The sequence below is a fragment of the Cryptomeria japonica genome, chromosome 3 (assembly GCF_030272615.1).
Source record: "Cryptomeria japonica chromosome 3, Sugi_1.0, whole genome shotgun sequence".
Taxonomy (NCBI): Eukaryota; Viridiplantae; Streptophyta; class Pinopsida; order Cupressales; family Cupressaceae; genus Cryptomeria; species Cryptomeria japonica.
In genome coordinates, this window is record NC_081407.1 from 691775139 (window position 1) to 691802696 (window position 27558).

A 27558-nucleotide genomic window follows, 5' to 3' on the forward strand; every position below is an offset into this window, starting at 1 on the left:
CAGAATTTAGTTTCTAATTAGATTGTTTGTTGTGAAATTTAGAGATTTCTAGATTTAGGCATAGCATAGAAATGAACAAATAAGAACAAAAGACAATTACCCTGGGAAAACCTCCTAGGAGGAAAAACCCAGCCAGAAAAGATCCTCAGATCTGTTTATGGATTATATTTAATATTCGGATTACAATACTTATCTCAAGTACTTGTAGAGGTCTGAGATGTTCACTCTTAGGGCTGATGAAATCTTCAATAAGTCTGCTCTTTGATAAGTATTAGGTCTGCCCCTTTAGCACACTAACCAGCAATCAGGTTCATACACTAGAGCTGCACTTTTAGTGCATCTTAAGTCTGCACTTATGCTTGAAACTGATCTGTAACCTTAGTGCCTTGAATCTGGAGCGGTTGCACTTCTTTATGACAGTATGTGCTTGATGTTAGCACCTTCAATGGCAGGTATGATTCGCATATGTTCCTTCTTCAGCCTTCGCATTAAGCAGATATATATTTCGCATGAAAGGATATTGTATTGTGTGTTGAATGAGGTGAAGATACCCTTTATTTATATGTGGTGCAAGAACTAATTAAGTCGGCTTTTACTTAATTGATAACTTTTAATTATTAACATCTCTTTTACCGAAATGCCTTATTAGTATAGGGTCGGCCCTATTTATGGGAGCACGTTACCTTGAGTGTGGCGTGAGGATTTAGGGAGTGCCGTGAGAGAGGGCCCAACCCTACACGTTGAAGGAGGGGCCAGACCTTTGGGCGGATTCCAATGTTGCCTAAGGCAATTGGAATCAGCCATTCCTACCTAATTACAATCAACAAGAACATGATCAAACAATTGTTCAAAGTGAAGCTGATGGGTGTTTTTTGCTTAAGAGTGGAATCTGTCGAGGAGGCAATGAAGCAGAAGCCAAAGATGCTAATAGTGAAACTAGAGTTCATCTTGGAGATGTGAGGGAGCTTGCTCAAGATCATGTCTTGCTTTCAATTGATGAGTTTTTATTGGCTTGAGGAAGAAAACGGGAAGGGGAGAGAGAGAGAGAGAGAGAGAGAGAGAGAGAGAGAGAGAGAGCTTTAGACGACTTCTATGATAAATTTAGAAGTAGAAGCCAAAGATGCGAATAGTGAAACTAGAGTTCATCTTGGAGATGTGAGGGAGCTTGCTCAAGATCATGTCTTGCTTTCAATTGATGAGTTTTTATTGGCCTGAGGAAGAAGATTGGAATGTAGAGAGAGAGAGAGAGAGAGAGAGAGAGAGAGAGAGAGAGAGAGAGAGAGAGAGAGAGTAGCTAGTTCATTAGGGACTATCAAAATTTAATAAAACTTTAGAAGACTTATATGATAAATTTAGAAAAGAAAAGATAACCCTTAGCATTTAGGGAAAAGGTCTTGAAAAAAAAACCTAATGCAATTTCTTAAAATGCTTCCAAATAATGACCCTTAATCTTATATATATAAGATGTATCAACCTCGAGTTGCCTATCTTATATAGAGTCATTCAAACAGGTTTGGAAATCTAGTATCTTATTTTTGTTTAGCTTGTCATTATTAATTATTTAGTTACCAACTATTCTTATCTTTATCTTTTAAATGACTCATGAATGCAATTATGTTCTCATTTACATTTAATTTTTTTTGTGCGAGTGTTGAACTTAGTTTCTTGTTTTGTTTATGTTAATATTTTTAGGTTTTATATATATTTTTTTATGAATGTACAAATAGGATAATAATGAAACATTTTTCTATGCTTTATTCCTATGGAAATGGGTTTAAAATTGATATAGATGTTGATTTTGTGTGGGACCAACTTCATGGAACAACACTAATGAAACCGCCATGTATCTCCCATTGTAGAATGCTTCTTGGCACAAAAACAAATCCATAACACAAACCCCATTCAACTCATGAGCACTCTTTTTGGGTTGGGGAGAGGGGGATGTGGAAAGTGCCGCGTTACAAAAGATGAGAAAATGAAGGGGAAATGAGAGAATATTGCAAATAATATCCTCTTTTTTGAAAAGTTCAAACTCCAAAATCAAGATATACTTATCTGTTAGCTCATTTTGTCCAAGAATGATTCATAATCTGTCAAGATATCCAGTTGTAGAAAATATTTTGCAATGGTTGTAAGAGAGAACCCTAGAGTGAAGGAACCATAATCAATTAAGGTCTCTCTACTGTCCCTGCTTGGGATCTTGAATTTTTCCCTAGAATAACAATTCCAACTTAAGTCGGATAATGCAATTCATTTACTATAGAGTTGGAAATGGCATAGCTTTGCAATTTCACCTATACTTTTGTAGCCACTTTAGTGTCCATTCCTCTAGCATTTGTGTAGGTTCATTTCAGCCCTTGCATCAGCTTTTTTCCTTCTCAGGGTGCTCAAGATACATTTTCAGCAGCTACCTTTATTCTTTCATTAACCATGTGACTATCTCATCTCCCATTGTTTTTGAGTGTGATTTGTCTGGACACTAGTGTCCAGCGTGGACACCCATGCTTCGGCTTGTGTCCCATGTTATTTTATTGTTCAAAGGTTGTTTCTGAGTGTTTCACCACTTGTCACTTGCCTAGGTCAGTGGAATCTGCTCAAGATGACTTGTAATGACTTGTCTGTCCTCTCTCTCTCTCTCTCTCTCTCTCTCTCTCTAGCTTGCACAACTCTCTACAGCTTGCTATAGCTATCTCTCACTGTAGTCTTTGCAACTCTCTTGGCTTCCTCAAGCCTCTTTGGTAATATATCTCTAATGTCTTTGAGCATCTTGGGATTCATCACATCCCGTATCTATTATATCATTTATTATTGTGTCTATTTACATTTTATCTATCTAGCTATTTTAAAAATATGATTAAATTAATACACTATATTATATCTTAGATAATCAATAAGAAGAAAGAATATATGATATCATCTAAATTCACAAAGTATTAACGTTAAATATCAAGATTTCATGATAACATATAAATCCATATGAGCATCATTTTTATTTAAATCAAAGTATCTTAATAGCATTAATAATTATTCTAGGGCATATTTCTATAGCAACCATAATAGGAATTCATTGGAAATGCTTGCAAACCATAATCTCAAGGATGGTTGCCCTTGTATTGCAAGAACATGGATGGGTTCCCTATCCATCCATCTCAGGGTAGCGTACTTGAGAAGACCCTCAACCCCAGGAGCACTCATTTGCCTCTTGACCCACAAACTTGGCAGGATCTTGGGTCCACTCCATCCCTCAGTCCACCTTGGAGGTTAATCGTCCTCCGTGATGAAGCTTAGGAGCACTCATTCACCTCCCAGCCCACATGGTTCCATCTCAAGGTAGCGTGCTTGATAAAATGCATAAAGATTACCTTCCTCAAGAGGCTGAGGAGCACTCATTTGCCTCCGGGCCCACAAGCATGGCAGGATTTCCAATCCATCCATCTTGGGGTGGCGTACTTGATAAAGGAAAGGCTGGTACTTCATCTCTTGTGAAATGGAAGGCCGGCCATCCTTCCTATTTGCAAGACATTTCTATAAACTCAAAGTAGATTGCTAAAGGAATTCGCTAGCTATTTCAAATTAAATGCATCTTGATGAAATAATAATTTATTCTTAAATGGCTGCCATAATTATATTTCTAAATATTATTATTTGCTGCAGTCAGTTTCTATTCCATATTGATGACTTCCATTACTCGATGGATTGCCGTTAAATGATTGATATTTGTATGATTGATTAATTGATCGAATTAGTTCCTTTGATTGGATGATTTGAGGTTTGGTGAGTGATGTTTAAGTGATTGTTGATTAGATGATTGATGGGTGATGATGCAATGAATGATAGTTTGATATATTGGTGAATGATGATTGTTTGCTTGGTTTGATAATTGATAATTGTTTGTGGATTCATGAGTGATGATTGATAAGTGATCCTTGAATTTTTGGAATGATTTCTCCTTTATACTTAATTGGTGAAAGAGTCACCACTTTTCATTTGAGTCACCACCCTTCATTGCTGCCATTTGAGTAAATTAAATTATTTTCTAAATTTGTCTCTCTTGCATCTCCTCCCCAAAGTAAACATTCTCCTCTTTATATCTTCCAATGAGATGGAGAAGTCACACCTCTTTATCATGTCTGCCCTTTTGCAAGAGTTACAACCTTTCATAATTACCAACCTTTGAAAGAGTACAACCTTTCATAATTTCTACCCCTTGAAATATTTACTTCCTTATTTTCTTCCCATTCCTTTCTTCTTCCATTAATCCTTCTTTCATTCAGATACTCCAGTCTTTCTTCCATGATTGCTCAATTTATGATTCAATGTTGATGATCGATGGATGTCCTTCTCAAATGAAATGATCTCCCTTTTATATTTATGTTTGAGGGAGTCAGAACTCTTCATTTCATGCCCTTTGACCATTCATTAAACTTCATTAAATTTTAATAATATTATATCATATTTTTATCTTTTTTATATTTTAATTTATTATTATCATTTATTATTAAATCCTATTTTGAAAAGGGGATATTACAGTCTCTTGTAAGGGAAGAAACACAAAATAGACTATTAGATCTGCACGAGTTGAAATTATGGTAACTAATATGCTGTTGATCCTGCATGGACAAAACTGCAAGCAGTTGCTTAGTTCAGGATAAACGCTTCTCAAACACTTGACTTGCATTGCAGACAGTAGGAACAAATCTAATATGCATGAAACCCAAGTTTGTACTAAATTGGGCTGATATTCTTCTTCTATCCCAGATGACTTTCAGACAAGATCAGTGGACCATATCTACACGAGACTAGATCTTTTACAAAAAATAGCTGGTGCTGGGCTGTGTATGCTTTTGTTCTTATGACAGCTGTTATCAATAACTTTGAGTCAGGAGTGGAAGACCAGATCTGCACAGAGATTGTTCTGATGCTAAAATGAGTTGTTGCTGGGTTGTGTGTGGCTAAATATATTGGCAATGGAATTAACAATTTGACAGCAGAAATTGGATGGTAAAAAACTGATAGCAGAAGTTGGATAATGGAAATTTGAAATCAGGGTTATGAACAGGGAGAGATCTGGGTACCAAATACATAATTGGTATGTTAAAGCCAGAGGTTTAAGCATATATCCATGATGTATTCAGTGAGCTGAAATCCAAAGTTTGAAAGTCAGAAACAACATTTCAGACATTTGATCTACAGGATCTGATACCAACTGCCATGATTTATATTCATGAGTGTTTATTTGCGAGAGTGAAATCTATATTGATAAGCTGAAAATATTACTGACATTAAGGTTTCCATATCCCACCTATCAACTTTCAATTGTACATTTGCTTTTTAATCTATTTCTATCTACCAATCAAATAATTCCACTAACTCACTTGCATATGTATTTGATGATTTAAAATAAATAGCTATAGTTTACACTTTACACAGATGATAATTAATGTACCCATCATGACATGTGAAATTAGACTTATTTATGACAAAAACTACTATAAAATTGAATAAAATGACTGGCCTTAGATTATTAATGATTCATTATCGACATGAAGCCTAAGAATGTATCTAATAGCAATATTGGCAGTCAATTTTTTTAAAAAGATTTCATGTGAAAACATTATGTTTGTATGGAAAAATGAGATGGGAACAAATTAGTTTGATTTTGGTTTCCTTTCTGGTTGGATTTGAATCAAAGACTTGGATGACTGCACAGTTCCGAGCACTTATTTTGGTCAATTTTCCAGAACCCATGGCACTGAAGCACGGGGAACAAACACTTTCAAACAACAGAGAGAAGAACAAAGGAAGTTATCAGAAGCAAGTGGTGATACACGAGCATGGAATTCTTTGTTCATGCATCCTGATACGGTATGGATCTAGAATTTTTATTTTCTTTAAGTCATGTAACTCTTATCTATGTAATATTGGAATGAAACCAATATTGGCGTTAAATGATTTTTCAGTTTATTTATTACCTAAATATATGCCCTGTAAAGATTAAGCTGGCTATCGTTGTTAGATATAATAGCATTATTTTGTTAAGTAGTTTTAGAAAATTAAAGAACATTAGAGACATATTTTTTGGAGGATTGGTTTCTTGCTTTTATCCCTTGAAGATGGATTGGGGTTAGGATCCCAAGCATTGGATGACAATTCACAAGTGCTGTTTATTTTAGAAATGTTAGACACTACAGTGCATTGCAGCACAACAATTTGCAAACAAAAATGCTTGAAACTTATCTTACATGATACACTTAATTTCCTAGATGTTTATTATATATCTTTCTTGATTAATATCACAAAAGAGATTTTGTTATAATGTAAAATAGAACATGCATTCCATGTTTCCTGGTAGTGATTTTTGATCCACATAACTAGAAATTTTATCCAAACTAATGACAAATATCAATAGAGATGAGGGATTAGATTTAAGTAACTCTAGGGGTCCTATCGTCAATTGAATAAAAAAGGACACATCATAAAAGTAAAATTAATTTAAATTTAACATTTGTTGTTAGGTGCTCAAATTTTTTTAGTATATTAACGACTAGGTTCTTTACAATTTCTTTATGTGAGGAATTTGAATATAGTAATTCTTGGGGACCTATTTTGAGTTTAATTCAAATTAAATTAATTAAAAAAGGATACACCAGTAAGGTAATATTAAATTCAGCATTTGTCGTTTTACTTATTTTGGATAGGTAAAAGAGGAATTTTATTGGGGCCCTTGATCCAATGGGCTAGGGCTGGGACATGCAGTTTATCCAGCTACATATGCTAGCAAAAATAAGCAACCAAACCTTAAAACAAGATCCAAAAAACTAGCAAAAGCTAAAGCGAAAATCTATCAGGAAGAGGTACTATAACCCAAATTGAGAACCATATACAAATTCACAATAGAAATGGTTGGCAGGCTAGGGTTTAGGGGGAGTGAGGAGAGTCCTCCATCTCCAAAATACGCCATCGCGAATTTGTCCAACCTAGTGGCCAAGTATCCACACATTGCCACCTATGTTACTGGTCTGTCCAGGATAGCTAACTGGTTCTGGTTCGATCCACTTCGGATCTTTATTCTTATCTAGTGTGGGTGGGGTTGCTGTTCTGTGGGTTCATCCTGGATGAACCTACTAGAACCCATGTTATATTTGAGGGATTGCACAACAAATTTAGCCCTTTTTGGGCATTTCGTGAGGGTTGCTTGTGCCTGATGATGAACATTTTGTAATTATATGGAGCTATGGGGCAATGGATGAAAACATCCAGAATATAGCATAAAGTATAATTGCAATAACATGAGCAGAATATATTTGCAATAACAGAATTTAATACAATGAGCAACATGGAAAACAACACTACATGCAAAGCAGCTCCCATTAATGGGGTTTTGTGGGTTAATCCATGCAAGAATGGTAGAAAAGATGTAAAATGGACTCATCTGGAGGCTGGTTGGATAAAGATATAACTTAAATGGTGCCTCAAGAGATAATCCAGGAATGTCTGGAGGTGGATGTGTGGCTCAGGATTGGAAAGGAAAAACGATTGCCTTTGACCCTAAAAAAATGGTAGAGGGTACTAACTACTAACAATGAGGTATAAATGCAGGCAGCTTGGATTGCAATAAAAACAGGTAGAAAGTTGGGAATCGAGCGTATCCATCTAGTGGCAGACTCTCAAATTATATTAAACGCCATTCAAAGAAAACAAACTCTGAATTGGAAATTAGAGAGGGGTATTTGGAGCCAATCGAACAGCTCTTGGGGAAATTTGAAGAGTATACAATCACACATGTTTTTAGGGAAGGAAACTCGATAGCAGACAACCTAGCTCGATGAGCGGTGGATAGCTAAGTCGAGCGGTGGATAGCTAAGTCACAAGGTTCAAATCCGGATTCGAACTCAACAGTCATGAAATTCGGATGAAATTCGACAATGGAAAAAATAGAAAAAAAAATTGGATTAAATTCATCTTATATAATTTTTTTAATTTTTAAATATATGTAACACTTCTAATAAATTATAACTAATGTAACTAATATAACTAATAATATAACTAATGCATTAAAAAATATAACTAATAATGTATATCGAATGCATTAAAAAATATACATAATAACTTATTACTGTTTATTTTTGAATGCATTCGATATACCTTTTACCTAATTATTAATTTATTACAATAAAAAAATAAAACTACATCAGACAATATCGAATACCTAATTACTATTGCTCGTAATTAACTAATAACTAATAAAATTTACAACATCGAATACATTACTATTGCTCGATATTGTTTACAACACGGGAGCGATGTCAAAATAACATAAAATTTGAGAGCTTGAGCGCCTACCTGAACACGGGAGCGATGTCAACGGCAGTGACGGCGACTACAGCAGGCGACAGCGATGGCAGCCACGGGAGTGAGTTGTGTTTTTACAGAGGCCGTCTGCCCACTTTTTAGCAGATTTTTTTTATGGCCGAATTTGAACAATTTTTTAATAAAAGTTTGAAATTCGATTAAATTCGAACCTTATCCATGAAAATCACCGTATTCTGTGACTTAGGTGGAGAGTATGGAAGAAAATAATGAGAATGTAATGATGCATTGATGGTGGATAGATGTGAGGACGATCACTAGACCTTGAAAGGAGAGATTGTGCTGGCAAGGAGGCTATAAGGACAGAGAAAGGTGGAAAGCAGATGCAATTGGCAGAAGAGAGCACAGATTAATGGAGGCCAACTTAGGTCTGTGGGCAAAAGAATGGCAAATAGCGTTTTGGGGGAAAATTTCAGACAAGAGATTGAAAAATGTCTTCACCAGACATTGTTTGATGATGTTGCAGGCCATTAAAATGCTATTAGGAGATGAGTTTATGAGTGTGGATCACAAATATCGCACAAATGTGTACATAGCCTCCATATTTTTTGCATGATTACTATATAGCAAAGGAACAGAGCCCCCCTAGAAATGCTGGTGGAAAAGGATATTGGAGGGCCAAGCGTGGAACGGGAGGAAGCTGATGCAGAATGCAAAAAGGTAAGGTGTTGGTGGTATGAAGATTATGCAATTTTGTTTGCTCTGAATTTTCAAAAACATAGCAAAGGAACAGAGCCCTTTTGAATAGTGTTATCAGTATAACGAATATGGAGTAGAGCCAATTTTGCAGTGGAATATGGATAGCAATGTTTAGATTTGTGTATAGTAGGGCATGGAGGAAATGTAGGTTCTTTGTATAAAAATAGTAGCAGAGAAGCTACAGACAATGTATCGCAATGTAATATCTTTCAAGCATTAACACATTGGGTCCAGACCCCTTAGTCTGGTATTATGTATAAAAAAACACATGTGAAGCAGAATATAATCACAATTATAATAAGCATATTGCCTCTAACATAATGTTAGCACACTTAACAATTTTAATATCACCTCTAATGTAATGTTACGACACAAATGGTGCTTCTTACTGATTTTAATATGTACATGGAAACTATTAGCACAGTATTTTATAATGTAATGTCAATTTATTTTTAAATTAATAATAATAATTAAGTTCATTTATAAATTATTAAATTATTTAATTTTATTATTATTGTTGATTGTATAAGGTCTATAAATATTTCTATACATTAAAAATATTAGGAATTATGTATATTGCCTCTAATATTTTTGTTATTAGACTGTAAATATGCATATATTTTTTATTTTATGTGTTTTTGCATCAATGAACCTGAAACAAACCCAACCCCCAAGTCTTTTTGGCTAAATCGGTGAACTTAAACCCAAATCAGGATCTAACAATTGCCACCAAAGAAGATCTCAGTACCCGTCGACCAGTTATTTTTGGAGATCAAGCTGCCTCATTTTGCTCTAGAGCAAAATATCCCTGGCTGACCCGTTTTCAACAGCTTGAGCTCCAATGTCCAGGCCTTTATCTTTCCTGAAACTGCCAGATTCACCATTTATTGTTAAGAGTTTTAACTTTTAACCCTGAGTTGCTCGGCTATTGTTCTCACAATGATGGCACAGCAGTGACATCAGTAGATTCAGACATGTGTGCAGCAGAGAGATCAACATGAAGATGGCATGGTTATATAAGATAAAAGGTCCAGCAATGTAGGGAGTCTTCTTTTTTTGATGCGTAATGTAGGGAGTCTTCTTTTAGATTAGTGCCCAGTTAACCATTTGAGACTTGAATGATTTGTAGATTCAATTTAGTCTCAACTACGTTGATTGGGAGTTATTAATTGTTAGGCTAAGTTGATTGATTGTTCAGACTAGTAGATTGTTCGTCAATTTGAATGTCACTATTATGAGATGTAAACTTAATTTTGAGCTCTGCTTGAGACTTCCTTTTTTTTGGTAAGATAAATGGCGCACTTGTCTATTTAGAGGGCATTTATTCTAATTCTAATCATGATGCATATAGAGTCCCTTTTCTAAAAATTTGTTCTAGTGCAGTGTTTTTTTTTTTGGATTTGTAGAATATTGATCTAGTATTGAGAGTTTAGATCCTTGAGTATTCACTGTTCATATTCTCAGTAATATGTATTTGTTGATTAGTGTACTCAGATGTTTGACTGTAACAAAACGTTAGCCAAGGTGAAGCAAATTATCATAGACTTGGCGAATTACCATTTTATTCCTCACATCATGGAGAAGAAAATAACAACAAAAATGTATGATGCCTCGATCACTTCTACTAGAGTGTGGATTTTTTTGCAAGATGTTGCTGAAGGACAAGCTTTATGCCTCACATGAGTGATATAGTCATAGTGCCCCAATTACCTTTTGAAAACCATTTAGCTTCGAAATCAGTTCAGTGCTATTAGGGTGAAGGTGGAGGATGATGGGTTGGTGCCCACAACTATAAATGAGTTTTTTTTTAACATGGGATCCATTTTGTAGAAGCCTTGGATGCAAAGTTGCATGGACATAGAAACATGTACGTTTATGGATACGGTATCTAGTACAAATATGAGTATTTTTTAAGACCCCCTAATATGGACATAGTATATTTTTTATTTTATTTTAATTTAACTATGAAAGTAATTAACTATTTTTTTAAAATATTAAAATTTAAATAAAGTTTAATATAAAGATTAATTTAAATATATTAAATTTCAATGATAATTTATGATATTATGAACATTGATTAAAAAAACTAAAAACTAAAACTTTATAAATACATCTTAAACTAAAGGCTAGGATTCTATAAACTCTATGATGCCTTATCTACCTATCCAAGGAAAAGAGTTACAAATGATGGGTTGGGGGCACTTGATCCACTTTCAGAAATTATAATATTATTTTTTGGGTTTCAAAGCATGCAAACGATATGTTGAGAGTTGTGAATGATAGGATTCAAGACAAATTTAACAAGAGGCCCAAATTTCTAGAAATAGGGACCATCATCTAAAGTTTGGGTTGTAGATTCATGTAGATAGCTTTGCATGCATTCCATAGGGCTTGGAGTGAATGTACGTTGTCACCTTAAATAACTTGACATTATAAAGAAATCAAACCAAGACATTTAACCCAACATGTATGTTGAGAATAAATGTTTTTCCCTAAACATTTTAGTTGGAAATGGAACAATTTTTTAGAATGTCGAATCTAGATGTATCTAGTGAGGCTCTATTATTACCGAATTTTGGGTATGGGTGGGCATGGTTTCCAAGTTGTATTTGGTTTGTTCTATACTTGTATTTGTATTGAGTACATTATGTGTATTAGGAGAGTGGGGTCACGTATCCTTCAACCTTGCTTGGATGACTCTATCCAAGAGAATACCATATTAGAGAGTATTTCAACTAGAGTGGAAGAGTTAAAACTAGTCCTCGTTGGGAAGATTAGGTTTTAAATTCAAGAAGGTTTAAAAGGATAAGGAACATTCTATGTCTTCTCAACAAGGAAATAAAGACTTGACCTATTATAAGTGTTTAAAATGCCTCAAGAACGACCATTATGCTTTTTAGTGTCTTGAGAAGAAAGGGAAGGGTTAGTAACCATGCAAGTAGTTTGCAAGGAGTGTGTAAGCTTTAGTTTTAAAAGAGCTTTCCCTCAAACTTGAGACAACCTTGTCCATGGTGTTGTGTTTGTTTGCTAACATTATTTTTGGTGTAGGGTAGTATGTGGACTATGGAGCATTGAGACACATGATCTTCAATAACAAGGATTGAAATAGATCTCTAGAATAGAATGCATGTGTAGAGGTGGAGCTTGGTAATGATGCCATATGCTTTGTTTCTTTTAGTGTGCCTTTAGGCGATGTCCTTGAGCATCATGATGTCTTATATGTTCTTGGGTTAACTAAGAACTTGCTCTTAGTGTCAGCCATGACAAGATCCCCAAAGAAAATATTGTCGTTCTTGTCCTTGGAATGTTTTGGGGACTCGAGAATGATTAGGAAATGTCCATGGGGCCACCCTCTTTGTGAAAACAAAATCAGAAATATTTATGGGATGATAAACGAAGACTAGTGGACAATATGTTGTCTTGGGTCCCTAACAATCTTGAGGTGGTCCATTGCCCTAGGGATTGTCCAGCACTCTCAAATGCATGAATTAAAAAAATAAAAAGAAAAAAGAAAAATAGGGTAATGATTAGTCTACTTGCTAGTGATGGCATTCATGCTATGAGCTTCTCTAGAGTATCACCATTGATGAGAGGAACATACCAAGAGTAGCAACATTCCCTTAAAGAAGCAATGCTCAATGAAATTCATATTAGTATTAGTGAATGGCAGTAATGCCCTAGCACCCACCATCAATATTAGTGTCATTCTAGTGTGCCACCATTCTAGGAGCTTCTATTTAGTATAAGCCTTTTCAGAACTTTTTATTCTTTCAATGAAGACCTGTACTGCAATTATGAGGCGTATTTAGAGTGATTGGTATTTAAGAGTGAGTTATGAGTTGATTTAGAGTGCATTCTTAGAGGTATCTATAAGAAACGCAGACTGAGATCCAAATTGACTTGAATGAAGCCTGAATTCAAGTTCTTGAACAAAGAAGCTGACATAAAGTGCCATCCGTAAATGAATGATTATTGATTGTTTATATCTAAGAAAGCGTTGTTATTACTGGGTAACAATAGAGAAGAGGTTGTATTGTGCACAATTGTAACTTAACAAGTTAAATAATGCTTATATGTAGGTCAAGGCCCTTTTCTTTTGATCTAATAGCCACCCCCAAAAAATTGAAGTAGTCTTTAATAGCTAGTAACAAGGTGTTCCTTCTAGACCTATCTTTGGAAAAGAAAGTAGTGAAACAATATGATGCTCCTTCACCACTAATTTTCATATAATATTATAAGTATATGCACATTGACAAATACAGCAATGGGATTTTGTTAATTTGTGTGTGAACTCATGTAAATTCTGATTTCAGCTCTCTAATGTTATGTAATATGGTTCTATACTATATATGATGAATGTCTTACATTTTTTAGTTGAAGTTTACTATATGTTTTAAATTTTCTCCATTATTTTAATTGCCATCCCCTATTGTGCCCTAAAAAGGACTCTTGACCTTGCCATCCCAAAAGCACATCTCTTACTGTCCCTTGCTGTCTTCATGCCAAAAATGCTACGTAAAATGTATGGAAATGAGATCCTAGGCCTATGGATGCAAACTAAGATCCCAAGTTTCCATCACATAACATTAGGAACAATAATAAGGTTTAGCTATAGTTCTAATAGGAGAGCTGAACACTTTGGATTTGTGTTGTTTTTGTTGCACTGGATTTGAGATTATTTAAGATCTAGGTTGAATGATAACTTTCAAGAATAACAATGTTATAGAACAAAAAACCAACACAGCAAGCCAGATCTGGAAAGAGGATATAGATAGGAACTTGTAATAGAATTCTGAGCCTTAAAGTGCTGGATTGGTGTGCTGGGCACCCTAGTCTTAGGGTGTCTGTGCAAATCGAAAGAAGCAGGTTTCCTATCAGGAGGTCTTGTAGGTCCATCTCTTTGAAATTCAGCTGAAAACAGTTGGACTTGTGTGCTAGGTGCCCTAGTCCAGGGGTTTTCGCCTATTCAAAATATGGAAATGTCCATCATTGTCTACTTGAACCCGCGTTGGTGTTCCTGCCTCCACTACAACTATGCTTGATGAAAAAGAGAGCTTGTCCTCAGAAGGACAGAGGCTAAAACAATAATGAAAATGCTTGAATTGACAAATATTACGTCAAATATGAAACCTTTGGCATGAAGTCTCACATAAGGTTTGATGTTACTTAAAATATATTAGTGCATGCCTTCATCATGGAGGAACACATTATGATTGATAATGATTGCTGAAACAAAGATGTAGACTGGTATGCTTCTTGCTCCTTGATTGCAGATCTCTACTTAATTGACTTAAATATGCTTGATTGAATGCTCATAGGAATTGAATTGTGTCACTTAAGAGTTTGAAATGAGAGAGGGAGTTGTATTTATATGCAATTCACACTTGTTCGGATGGTTGACATCAGAGGGCAGTTTCTTGCTACTTATGAAGCTGACATTCATATTTTAAATTTTGAGGCCAAAATGCTTGGATATTAGGCACAACTGTTAAAGTTCACATTAGGCACAATTGCCAATGTGGGTCCAAACTAAGTGTGAAATTGTAAAGAGGTACAATTTACTACACTACATTTAGCCTACACTTTGTGGGAGTATGAATTTACACTCATACTCTCGGTAATGTATAGAGAAGCCAAAGATTCTTTCATCAAGACCTTGAATAGACAAGACAACACTAAGCTTGGCAAGGCGGTAGCCTCCAAGACTTAGGATCTTATTAATCTACAATATCAAGATAAAAGACAAGCACAAAATGAGCAATATGATCATCATTGGTAACAAACATGGAGCACGCAGAATATCAATGTATGGAAGCTAGGACTAGTGATATCCTCATGTTTCTGCTAGGGGCCATATCAAAAAGACAAGGCATGACATTTAGGGCTAGTATTTAGATTTTTGCTAGGAGTCATGTTACTTACTAGGATCCATGTCCACAAGGACACAAGGCTAGCAAGTTGCGTTGTGGTAGGTGGCTCATGAACAAGGTGAAGGTCTCACAAGGGCTAGCAAGTTGTGTTATGCTAGATGTGTAATGTCCCCTACTAGGATTTGGTTTATTTTAACCCATAATTAATCTATTTCAAAGTACTTATGACTTAAACTAACTTGATTAAGAGTCAAGTCTATCTTAACATGAAACAAATCTGTGATATTCTATCTTTCTTTAGTCTATCAAGTACTTGCTAATTTACCATACTTGATAATTAATCTTATTCTGATTCATTTATAAGTCATTTACATATTTAGTTATATGAATTATTATGTGTTACTGCAGAACAGTTTCTAAAAGAGATTATATTAATTATAATTATTATAGTAATATCTATTATCATATCAATATCTCTATTTATAACCCTTATATTATTCCTTATTCTGATTAGTGTATATATATATTAATTAAATAATATTACCAATCACATATGTACTTGCTAATTACCTATTCTATAAATTATTAATACTATCACTGCTTAAAAATATTAGTTATTAATATCTTTAGTAGCTGGTAATGGCAGACAGAACTGACACATGTCAGATCTGGTCTGCCACTGTCATGAAATTATGTATTACCATGATACATATTTCAGTTTATGTTAGTATTATTATTTAAATTCTGCATAAAGACATCACGGGGCTTCATATATTAAACATACTTATCCCAAAATGCATTAATCTTCAGAGATGAATTCCCGTGGCTTTTCCATATTATTAATACATACCCTCAGATTTATATCATTGATTTTCTGTAGTTTATTGACAGATTAATGATTTGATGATACTTGTATATGTTTAGAAAATACTAGATTGTCTATTATCTTTATTGCTGATACTATATTTTAATCTCCTCATACTTTGTTGCCATTATTATTCTATTGGTATAGAGTTTTACGTGGCTTACCTGGTCGGAGTCCCCCTTTTTTCTTTATTGAATCCCCCTTGATTGAATGTGTTTGAACCTGCTCATATACCCCTCACTCGAAAGGATGTCATTCTTTGGAGTTTGATGAGACACCTCTCTTCCCAATTGAACTTCTTCATAGCTAATGTTTTTGTTGATCAAGGAATATCATTTAATCTAAATTATTAATCAACACTTGTTAGGATGCCTTAGTTGGTCTACTTGTAATCATATATTACAATGCCCTTGATAAAATAATCTCCATCCATTATCAGCACTGCTCACAATTTATAATCACTGTTCATTATTATCAATCAATGCCTCCTAGATTTCATCGATATCTTTGCTTCCCTCCACTGTATATGCCTTAATCGATTTCCGATCTGTATTGTATAACGCTTGACGTCATCAGAGATACATGTTTATCGGTTTCCTCTAGTTCTAGTCGATACTTAACATGATCCTAAACCATGACAGTTCAGATGCTAGTGTTGACTGTTATTATGTTGATTTTTTATGGTCGATTGGCTCTAATCTTCTGTCAGTATATTTTCAGGTAGAATTGAGATGCCATGATGATTGTCTCTATAGTGAACAAATATATAAATTACGTTTATAATATAATATTAATTTAGAATATTTCAAGAATATAATTAATAATGAATATTAATAAATATTAATTAATTAATAATATTTAATGAATAAGTAAATGTTAAATAATCATTTGTTGGTAATTATTATATTTATTAATAATAATGATTGCTTCATTGAGGATATATATAATGATCAAGGAGGGGACATGACAGTCCGCCCTTCCCGAAATTGCTTGCCCTCAAGCAATTGACAATTTCTTCAACGGAGTCACCTCCCAATAAAATCCAAGGTATACATATGTATATGTGAAGACATGGAGCATAGATGAAATGTATACACAATACACACAAGGTAGTGAGGCATGAAAGTATTTAAGACATGAGGCATCTACATAGGATATGAAGTAATAGACACAAATTCATATGAATACATGTAGGGCTTGAAGTAAACACTCTATGCACAAACCCGATACATCATACACATGAACATTTAAGACATGAGTCATACATATGAATACATAAGGTGTAAATCCAAAGCATATAAGACAAGAAGCATCCACATGAGACAATAGGGGGCACCTATGTAAGCTTGAAGTGTGCACGCCACTCATAATGCACGAATTTACTTAAGGCATGAAGCATACAAGTGAACATGTATGAGGCATGAGGTAATGCACATAAGTGCCATAAGACATGATGGGCATGCATAAGGCTTGAAACAATGCTAGGCAAGAAGCAGCGTGTATGAATACACGTAAGGAATGAAGTAATGCACATAAGTAAAGCAATGAATCATACATATAAATACATGCAAGACATCAATCACAAGAAGCATGAATTATACTATAAGTGAATACAATTTAAGGCATGCAGCATACATGTGAAATACATATAGTACATAAGGTATGAAATATACATTTGAATCAGCTTAAGTTAAGTAGTAGTAATTCACTTAAGTCATAGAGCATACCAAGCATGAAAATCACACATGGAAAAATATGTGAAACATCCACAAGAATACACTCAAGTCATGAATCATTTATAAGACATGCAGGCATATAAATTGCATGTAAGGCAAGAAGTATACATGCCAGGGGTAAAGCAATAAATACACGACAGGTACACAAGGCATGAAGCAATACTCTTAAGGACATATCAAACATGTAGTGCAAAAACATGAAGTACACACATGAAGCATTAAGTAGTACACATGTAAACATTAAGTAATATACACTAAAGCACAAAGTATGCACATAAGACATGTAAGGCCTGAAGCAATAGACAAATACACATAAGGTACAAAGCATGTATAAGAAAGGCACTCATGGAGTGGACACATAAAAACACAAGGCATACATGCTAAAAAACATTTCAGACATGAAGCAATCACATGAATCCATGCAATAAAGAATACATGAAGCATACATTAGGAAGGTACATGATGTAATCAACCTGAAAACATGACAACATTGTGTAATCTCAAAAGTATTCATACAAGACATACATATATAATGGAGCAATCATGTTGAAGACACATCAGGCATATAGTCCACACATAAATATCTGCAAGCCATGAAACATATGAAACATACTTTTGCGAGAAATATACATAAGACATATGAATACACTTGAGCATAAAGTATCCCCTTAGGGAACGAAAGCACATGAATGCATGAGCAGAAACAGATAAAAATACAAATATATACATACGTACATATTGATCTATAGGTATTTATAGTTTTATTAATTGTAAGAGAGTTTGTTGCAGATTATTGCTTTGGGAATTGAGTCATGATTGGGTTGCCCAGCCAACCCATGCTAAGCCCCCCGGGTCTTACTAACATGGTGTGGGTCTTATCCCCCTAATCATACTCTATTTGGGAATGATCGGGTTGCCCAGCCAACCCATGCTAAGCCCACCTGGTCTTACTAACATGGTGTGGGTCTTATCCCCCTAATCATATTCTATTTGGGAATGGAGTTATGATCGGGTTGCCCAACCAACCCATGGTAAGCCCACTGGGTCTTACTAACATGGTGTGGGTCTTATCCCCCATAATCATATTCTATTTGGGAATGGAGTTATGATCAGGTTGCCCAACCAACCCATGCTAAGCCCATTGGGTCTTACTAACATGGTGTGGTTCTTATCCCCCTAATCATATTCTATTTGGGAATGGAGTTATGATCGGGTTGCACAACCAACCCATGCTAAGTGTTGTGAGGTATTCACACATTGCCCAATTGCAAATGGGGATCCCCACTTTTTTCCTGCTTTCTAGGGTAGTGTTAGAGTCCTTAGTTATTAGCCTTTGCATTAGAGGAGTATAGTTGGTTAAGAGGCCAAGAGTCAGGTGGATAGCCTTGTGTGAGGTGTGAAATGAAGTGAGTTTGTTAGCCTTTAGTAACATGCAAATCACATGAGAAGTTGAGTCCATCATGAGTTCAACCAAGGAGTGAAGAAGGATTGCTAGTAAGGGCCACTTCAAATGCTCCTCTTCAGGAGCGAAATTCACTTCGAATTCCCTTAATCAAGAATGAGGTTGTTTCGTAAACCTTGTTTTGACAAGCTTGAATGCATAAAGTGAAGCAAGGTGAGTGAGCAAGCACTAAGTGTTGAATTGCAATTTACTTCATGTGCATAGCATTTGGAGCAAACTTCATATGTATCTCTTGTGGGGCGAAATTCTTCCTAGTACTTCATAGTGAGCATGGCATCACGCATCAAAGTTGAGAGAGTGAGTGAAAGTGAGCAAAGGTCAGTTAGGGTTCCGATTTGAAATTCACTTCATATGCAAAGGTAGTGGATCGAATTTTACTTCATGTACTCCTAAATAAGAGCGAATTTCTTTCATTTGCCAGAGGGATGATGTGAGAATATTTTCCTTGAGGCGGTTTGATCTTTAGAAAGAGTGATTTTGAGTTGAAAGCGAACTTCATGTGCAAGGCAGGGAGAGCAAACTTCATGTTCAAGGTAGGGGGAGCGAACTTCATGTTTAAGGCAAGGAGAGCGAACTTCATGTGCAAGGCAGGGAGAGCGAACTTCATGTTCAAGGCAGGGGGAGCGAACTTCATGTTCAAGGTGATTGGAGTGAACTTCATGAGCAAGGCAAGGTTGGAGCGAACTTCATGTGCACTCAAATAAGAGTGAACTTCATGAGCAGGGGTTTAGGAGCGAATTTCATGAGCACATCATTAGGGGTGAACTTCAAGAGCTCCACTTTAGGAACGGAAACACTTCAATTGCTCCTTCATGAGAATTAATTCTCTCCAAATCCACCTATCAGTCCTGCAACACATAAAAAATCAGAGATTATACTAAAGAGTGTAAAAGCTATATGTCATGAGTATTTGATACAAGACCTGTTTTTGTTTTGCAGATATAAAAGGAGGACAATGCAAATTGCAAAGCCACACCTTGAAGGAATAGGGGAAAGGAGATTGCAAGATCTACACCATCATGCAAGTTCAAGAAGAAAACTTCATCAGCAAGCACAAGGGTATCAAGGAAGGAAGAATCTCAACTCTCACCACACTATGGAGACATGAAGAGATCAAAGGAGGGAGAAGGAGAAGTTATACAGTCACCCCAAGGCAAGCGAGCAAGGATGAAGGAAAGACTCAGCTACCTCAATGTTTCCCATAAACACTACTTTGAGCGAGCTTGAAAGGTTGAATATCAAGAGATATTTCTCAACATCCCTTCATGGTGATGAACCAAGTTTACAAGTGCAAGTTGAAGTGGCGTCCTAGTTGTCATCCCAGTCACTATCTCCACCAATCAAAACAAGTTCCACCTCAGCATGTCTAGATGCAATGAACTCAACTCATCCATGATGGCACAAACTCCGAGGCACCTACCCTTATTATCTATTGGTCATGCCAAAGTGTCGTAATTATTTCATTGGCCAAAATTGAGTTTGTTGTAGCAAACCCTAATTAGGGTTTTCATTGTAAAATCTTGGCCATTGATCTCAAATTGATTTAGGCCATTGAATTGTACTGAGAGCATTTTATAAAGCTTAAGCTCCTCACTTTGTAAAGGTTAATAGTTAGTGAATAAAATAGTGAGTAGTGAATAGTTAGTAGCAGAGAAATAGAGAAGAATAAAATAGCAATTAGAGTAGAAGTTGGATTAGGAGAAGGCAAAGATTGTTGCCAAACCTTGTTGTAAAGAACAATTGATTTCATTGAAGTTAAGGTGAATTTGATTTGTTGCTTCAACAACTTGCATGGTCCTTACTTCTCAATTTATTTTCTTGTTGATTAGATTGGATGGAGGAAATTGTTGAATGCATTTATGTGGAATCCATTTAGTCCATACCACTAGCCTCATGCTGATTGTAAGTGCGCCTTGCGTGGTCAACTGGAATGATACGATCTTAACTTCGAATTATTATACATCCATTGCTTATGCATTAATTTGAATGGTGATCAATGCTTGATGATAATGATTTGGATATCTTTGAAATGTCCTTAGAAGATTGCACTGAGCTTGTGTCAAATTGTTCAAGTTGATGGTGAGACCTCGCCCAGTAGGATTCCATCTAATCATTCATCCATCTTCTTGCATTCTAGGTCATAGAATAGACTCTCTCAACCCTTTCCTTTTGCCCTTTTTTTTCCAATTCGAGCTAGTTTAGGACAAAAAGCATCACAATATTGCAACATCAGATGATCGAGTTCTAGCGATTCAAGCATTCGACAAGTCAACATAAGTCCCCTCGTGATTCCAACATAATCACATCAAACCGTTGAGCTTATCCACACGTCGTGACCCGACATACAAGAACCTTGGAGTTGTCTCAAGTGATCCTTAAGCCAATCTTCAGCATTTGAGAAACTTTATTCAAGAGAGGATAAGATACTTTTGTGTATTTTATTCTATGTTCGCATGTGCGTAAAACACACATCAACACTAAGCCCATTGGATCTTACTAACATGGTGTGGGTCTTGTCCCCCTTGGTCATACTCTGTACCCTTATCAGTTTATTATATTCAATTAGATATTCATTAAAGGATACCATTAATTGTATTGCCATTAAGTGATTATTCATTCCAGCATTCCTTATTTTATTGGATACCATTCCATATTTTACAAATTGTATTAAGAGCATACCCATAGTATTGTCCACTCATGTTGTTTTCCCCTTCTCTGATAGATTTGTATTTACTATATTTCACAGGATGGCAGGAAAGAAGCTCTGATACCAATTGTAATGCCCCCTTCTAGGATTTGGTTTATTTTAACTCATAATTAATCTATTTCAAAGTACTTATGACTTAAACTAACTTGATTAAGAGTCAAGTCTATCTTAACATGAAACAAATCTGTGATATTCTATCTTTCTTTAGTCTATCAAGTACTTGCTAATTTACCATACTTGATAATTAATCTTATTGTGATTTATTTATAAGTCATTTACATATTTAGTTATATGAATTATTGTGTTAATGCAAAACAGTTTCTAAAAGATATTATATTAATATCTATTATCATATCAATATCTCTATTTATAACCCTTATAAATTCCTTATTCTGATTAGAATATATATATATACATAAATAAATAAATGAATTAAATAATATTACCAATCATTTATGTACTTGCTAATTACCTATTCTATAAATTTTTAATACTATCACTGCTTAAAAATATTGGTTATTAATATCTTTAGTAGCTGGTAATGGCAGACAGAACTGACATATCTAAGATCTAGTCTGCCACTGTCATGAAATTATGTATTACATTATACATATTTCAGTCTATGTTAGTATTATTATTCAAATTCTGCATAAAGACATTACGGGGCTTCATATATTAAACATACTTATCCCAAAATGCATTAATCTTCAGAGATGAATTCCCGTGGCTTTTCCTTATTATTAATACATACCCTCGGATTTATATCATTTATTTTCTGTAGTTTATTGACAGATTAATGATTTGATGATACTTGTATATGTTTAGAAAATACTAGATTGTCTATTATCTTTATTGCTGATACTATATTTTAATCTCCTCATACTTTTTTGCCATTATTATTCTATTGGTATAGAGTTTTATGTGGCTTACCTGGTCGGAGTCTCCTTTTTTTTTGAATCCCCCTTGATCGAATGTGTTTGAACCTGCTCATATACCCGCTCATTCGAAAGGATGGCATTCTATGGAGTTCGATGAGACACCTCTCTTCCCAATTGAACTTCTTCGTAGCTAATATTTTTGTTGATCAAGGAATATCATTTAATCTAAATTATTAATCGACACTTGTTAGGATGCCTTAGTTGGTCTACTTGTAATCATATATTACAACGCCCTTGATAAAATAATCTCTATCCATTATCAGCACTGCTCACAATTTATAATCGCTGTTCATTATTATCAACCAATGCCTCCTAGATTTCATCGATATCTTTGCTTCCCTCCACTGTATATGCCTTAATTGATTTTCGATCTGTATTGTATAATGCTTGACGTCATCAGAGATACGTGATTATCGGTTTCCTCTAGTTTTGGTCGATACTTAACATGATACTAAACCATGATAGATCAGATGCTAGTGTCGACTGTTATTATGTTGATGTTTTATGGTCGAGTGGCTCTAATCTTCTGTTAGTATATTTTCAAGTAGAATTGAAATTTGAGATGCCATGATGATTGTCTTCATAGTGAACAAATATATAAATTATGTTTATAATATAATAGTAATTTAGAATATTTCAAGAATATTATTAATAATGAATAATTTGTTGGTAATTATTATATTTATTAATAATAATAATTGCTTCATTGAGGATATATATATATAGATATAACAAGGTGAGCTTTAGCCAATAGAGATTACAAGGCCAAACAAGCCTCTTTGTTTGCTAGGTAATCTTTGATGGGACATTGCAAAAGGGTGCTGCAATAGAACAAACAATTTCGTGTTGTGAGATCAAAGTGTACAACCATTGTCATGGTGTGTGCAAAGTGGAACACAGTGGAATGTATGGCCCCACCTTAAAGTAATTGCATACACTAATCGGGATCAATTGCCTTTAAGGTATTATACAATAAAAAAAAGCATGTTGCGACAACGAAATGCCCTCAAGCATAGCCAATACAAGGTGATACATACAAAACAAGAGCACGTAAGGGATCCACAAATGTGGAGTTAGTACGCACATAAGATGTCATGACCCCTCCTTGATCGTTATATATATATATCCCAAATGAATATTATTGTTATTAATTAGTATATTAATTACCAACAAATGATTATTTGAAATTTATTTATTAAATGTTATTATTTAATTAATAATTATTAATATTTATTTTGATTTTGGTCGGTAATAGTTGATTTTATTAAGAAAGCGGATTTTGAACTGGCTCGAACCAGTTGTGGCTACATCCAGGGAGCCCCTCCTCCTAAGATTGACCATAAACAAATCATTGATTACATTGCTGGTTATGCTCTCATCTCTGACCCTCCTGTCCTTCTTCCTTTTCACCTCAATCCATGCTTCCTCCCTTGCATTCTCCAGTGACTTCAAGTTGGAATTGCCCAACATTACCCTCCCCCCTTCCTCCAGGCAAGGTAGACCAGATTGGCTCATTACCTCTATGTCAGACCCCAACTTAGAAACATCTTTCACTGCATTCTCCTGGACCTCGGCCTTACTCTGCTTTGCTTCCCCATTCTTTAAAGAACCTGGACTACCCTTGAACTTTGTCTCATTGACATTGAGAGCATTCCGCTTACCACACTAATCTTAGGGAGTGTTGTCATTCACCACCACCTTCTCAACCGTGTACTGGTGAGGAGCCACCTCCTTCTACCACGAAGCTGGTTGCTCTACTCTACGCCTGTCACAGGCAGTAGCAATGTGCCCAGTTTTAAAGCATCGCCTACATCTAAAAGGGACCCCTTCAAAGTCCATCGGTTGAACCCAGCTGCCTCTTGATGATTTCAGAGAGATCTCCGAAGGAAGATCATTGGATACAACCATCTCAACGAGAATCCGGGCAAAAGTAGTATGCATCAAATTAAGAGAATCATCACCAGTCATCAAAAAATTACCTAAAGAGTTACTGATAGCCCCAAAGCATGAATCAAACCAAAACTGCATTGGGAGATTAGGAAGCCTGACCCAGATAGGAATCCGATCAAAAGATTCCAGAGCTGGATTAAAAGTCGAATGCCATGGTTTCAGCATCAACAGATGGCTATCCTCCCAACACCATTGGCTGTCACAGAGGATTTTGTTCCTGTCCTTTCTCAGATTCAAAAACTACCACAAAAAAACCTCTTGCATGCGGGTAGATTTGAACACAACCCTCTACAATGGGTTCCCAGTTCATCAAAATCCACTTATCCAAGTCTCCCAAACTCGGCCATAATTCTCTGAAACGCCCAATCCTAGTACAAAAAAAACCATTTCGTTGTGGTCCACCTCCTTCTCCACCTCCTCTGTCATATTTACTATGACAGGCTCAACCAACTTTGATCCATTCATAGATGACGGCCCAGCCGAAGTCTCGGTTTTGTGAGACAAATCCTCTCCTTGTCTCTCAGACCGAAATGACTTCCCATTCGGTCCACAATGGCTCTTTTCCCCCTTAGCACCACCTTTCTCTGCAATTTTACTCTTAGGGGGGCGTGGCCCCAAACCATGCCTCACATCAAAACCCCCATCTCTGCCATCGTAGGAGTCGTAGGAGCCGTTGTAGACCAATCCCAATCCACCGTTTCGGCCATGACTAGAAACTGCATCAGTTGCAATGCGCCCAAAACCACCCCTTGCAACCGAAACCCAAGAAGTTCGTCCTCCATGCGAGGAAACAACAGCAGGCGAAAAGCATGGCTTCCAAACCCTAGCTTCCGGAGCCCTTCACAGCGATATCCTTCCAAATTTTTAACAAAAGGGTTTATGGTAACCAGTGAGAATCGAATCGGAGTTGATGCGTAGCACCGAGATCATTAGCCTAACACTATGCCTCACGACTCGCCTTCACACCAACTCGGCTACTCATGCACCCTTAATAATTATTAATATTTATTACTAATAATATTTTTTGAATATTCAAATACAAATATCCCACATATTTTGTAGAATAATAGACTTGACAAAACAAGGACAAGGATGGCAAGCATGAATATGTGGAGGCTATGTAATCCCGATAGAGTTCATTGCAAGTATCATGTATTAATATTGTAAGCACCGCCAGCATCCGTTATCAGATGCAAATAAATATTTATAATGCTCTCAGGAGGACATTAACAAGAAGAATGGACTTGACAACGTTCTCATCGATATCCTTGTTAGACAAAGGAAGACCGATATGGTAAGATGGATAAATCACTATCATAATATGATTGAAGGTCTAAAGCATTGATCAACGGAGAAACTGCCATCATCAAATACGGTGTCATACAACACAACCACCCGACGATTTCAGTGATAGGATTTATGACTTGGAACCACCGAGTACCCAAACTAGTGATCATAGTATCGAGCCCTTAAATGGTCGATGAAAAGCATCACGGTGAAATGTTTCCATAAGAAACAATTAACGGAGAACCACAATTTAAGATTGATAAGGATAATTAAGATAAAAGATTAATGATAACCAATGACCGTTAGATATGATATGTATGATTGAAGTGGCAGTGATTAAGAGTTATGAAGAATCATTAGTATAAATCGATTGATAATGAATAGATGTGATCTGTTATACGACACTTCTCTTGGCATTCAAACGTTGCAATTCTTCAATCTGGTAAAGATCGAATCCATCCGCTACAGAGGGGGGCAGATATTAATAGTCAAGAAGATGGTTCGGATCAGGAAAAGCATCGAACAGACCATTAATCAGGCCATAATGGAACTGTTATTGAGTTACGGGCAGTAATACCTGTGTTCTTGGTGGTATGCATGGGATGTGCTTAATATGTATCTTAATACATATGAAGCCCGATAACATTCTTATGCAGAATTTATAGTGATATAAATTTAGTTAACGATAATAATATAATTATAATAATAATAATAAAATTATAATTATTACAATATTTTATATAAACAGCTCTGCAGTAAAATGTATACTATAAAACTGTTCAAAATAAATAATAATATAATTATAGGGAATAATATAATGGCTGCAATTATTTAAAAGAGCTGCTCTCTAGTAAAATATATGTATATATTAATACTAACTGAAAATAAATAATACATACATACATATATACATATATATATAGAAATTAGTAATTTGAATGAATAAGTAAATAAAAGATTATAAATCAGATTGAGTTCAATAACAAATAGAAGGTTATGTTTCTCTGTTGGACTGTCAATATCTTAGGAAATGCGATGTTTAAGATAGTTTTGTCTCCTAATCAATTTGGTTTAAGTCATAAGTATGTTGATATGGATGAATTAGGGTTAAAACAGGACCAAACTTAGTAGGGGACATTACAGGACCAAACTTACATTCTAGACACTCTAGGAAGAGGGAGGATTCCTGATCTAGGATGTGGCTCACTTGTTACTTGTGGGGCATGAAGAGTTACTTTTGTATCAATAGATGTGGAAGGATCCTTTGGGGTAGTAGTTGAAGTGGGACTGAGGAACTACCTATGGATAACTTAATTATTCTCTTGGGTTTAAACTTTTGGTAGGAAAGGAATAAGGTATCCTCATGAGGTTGAATTGGTTGGGGTTGTTGAGGCCAAATATAATCAAGTGTAAAGTTTCCACATCTAGACAAGGGCTAGAGCCCACTATGAAATATAGTTTGCACTTGTCCTTCAAATGGGAACTTCAAACCCTTATAGACTACATAAGGGACTGCCTTCATGGAGGTGAGCCAAGGATGACCCAGCTTCACGCGAAATTGGTCTAAGGTAGGGATAATGGTAAAAGGAATATTTAAGCTCTTAGGTCCAACTTTAACTTGAAGGGTTATAGAACCAAAGGTGGGACAAGTGAAACCGTCATGCACCTTAATCG

The 27558-nt window shown here is 35.5% G+C and overlaps 1 protein-coding gene across 1 annotated transcript in view; it reads left to right on the top strand.

The window, feature by feature from the left end:
• The window catches only part of LOC131078359 (uncharacterized), a 130940-nt gene that overhangs the window by 45038 nt on the left and 58344 nt on the right, over nt 1-27558 (top strand). The window contains exon 7 of the mRNA XM_058016032.2: nt 5742-5865. Within this exon, the coding sequence (XP_057872015.2) occupies nt 5742-5865 (124 nt within the window). The remainder of the gene's footprint in view (nt 1-5741; nt 5866-27558) is intronic.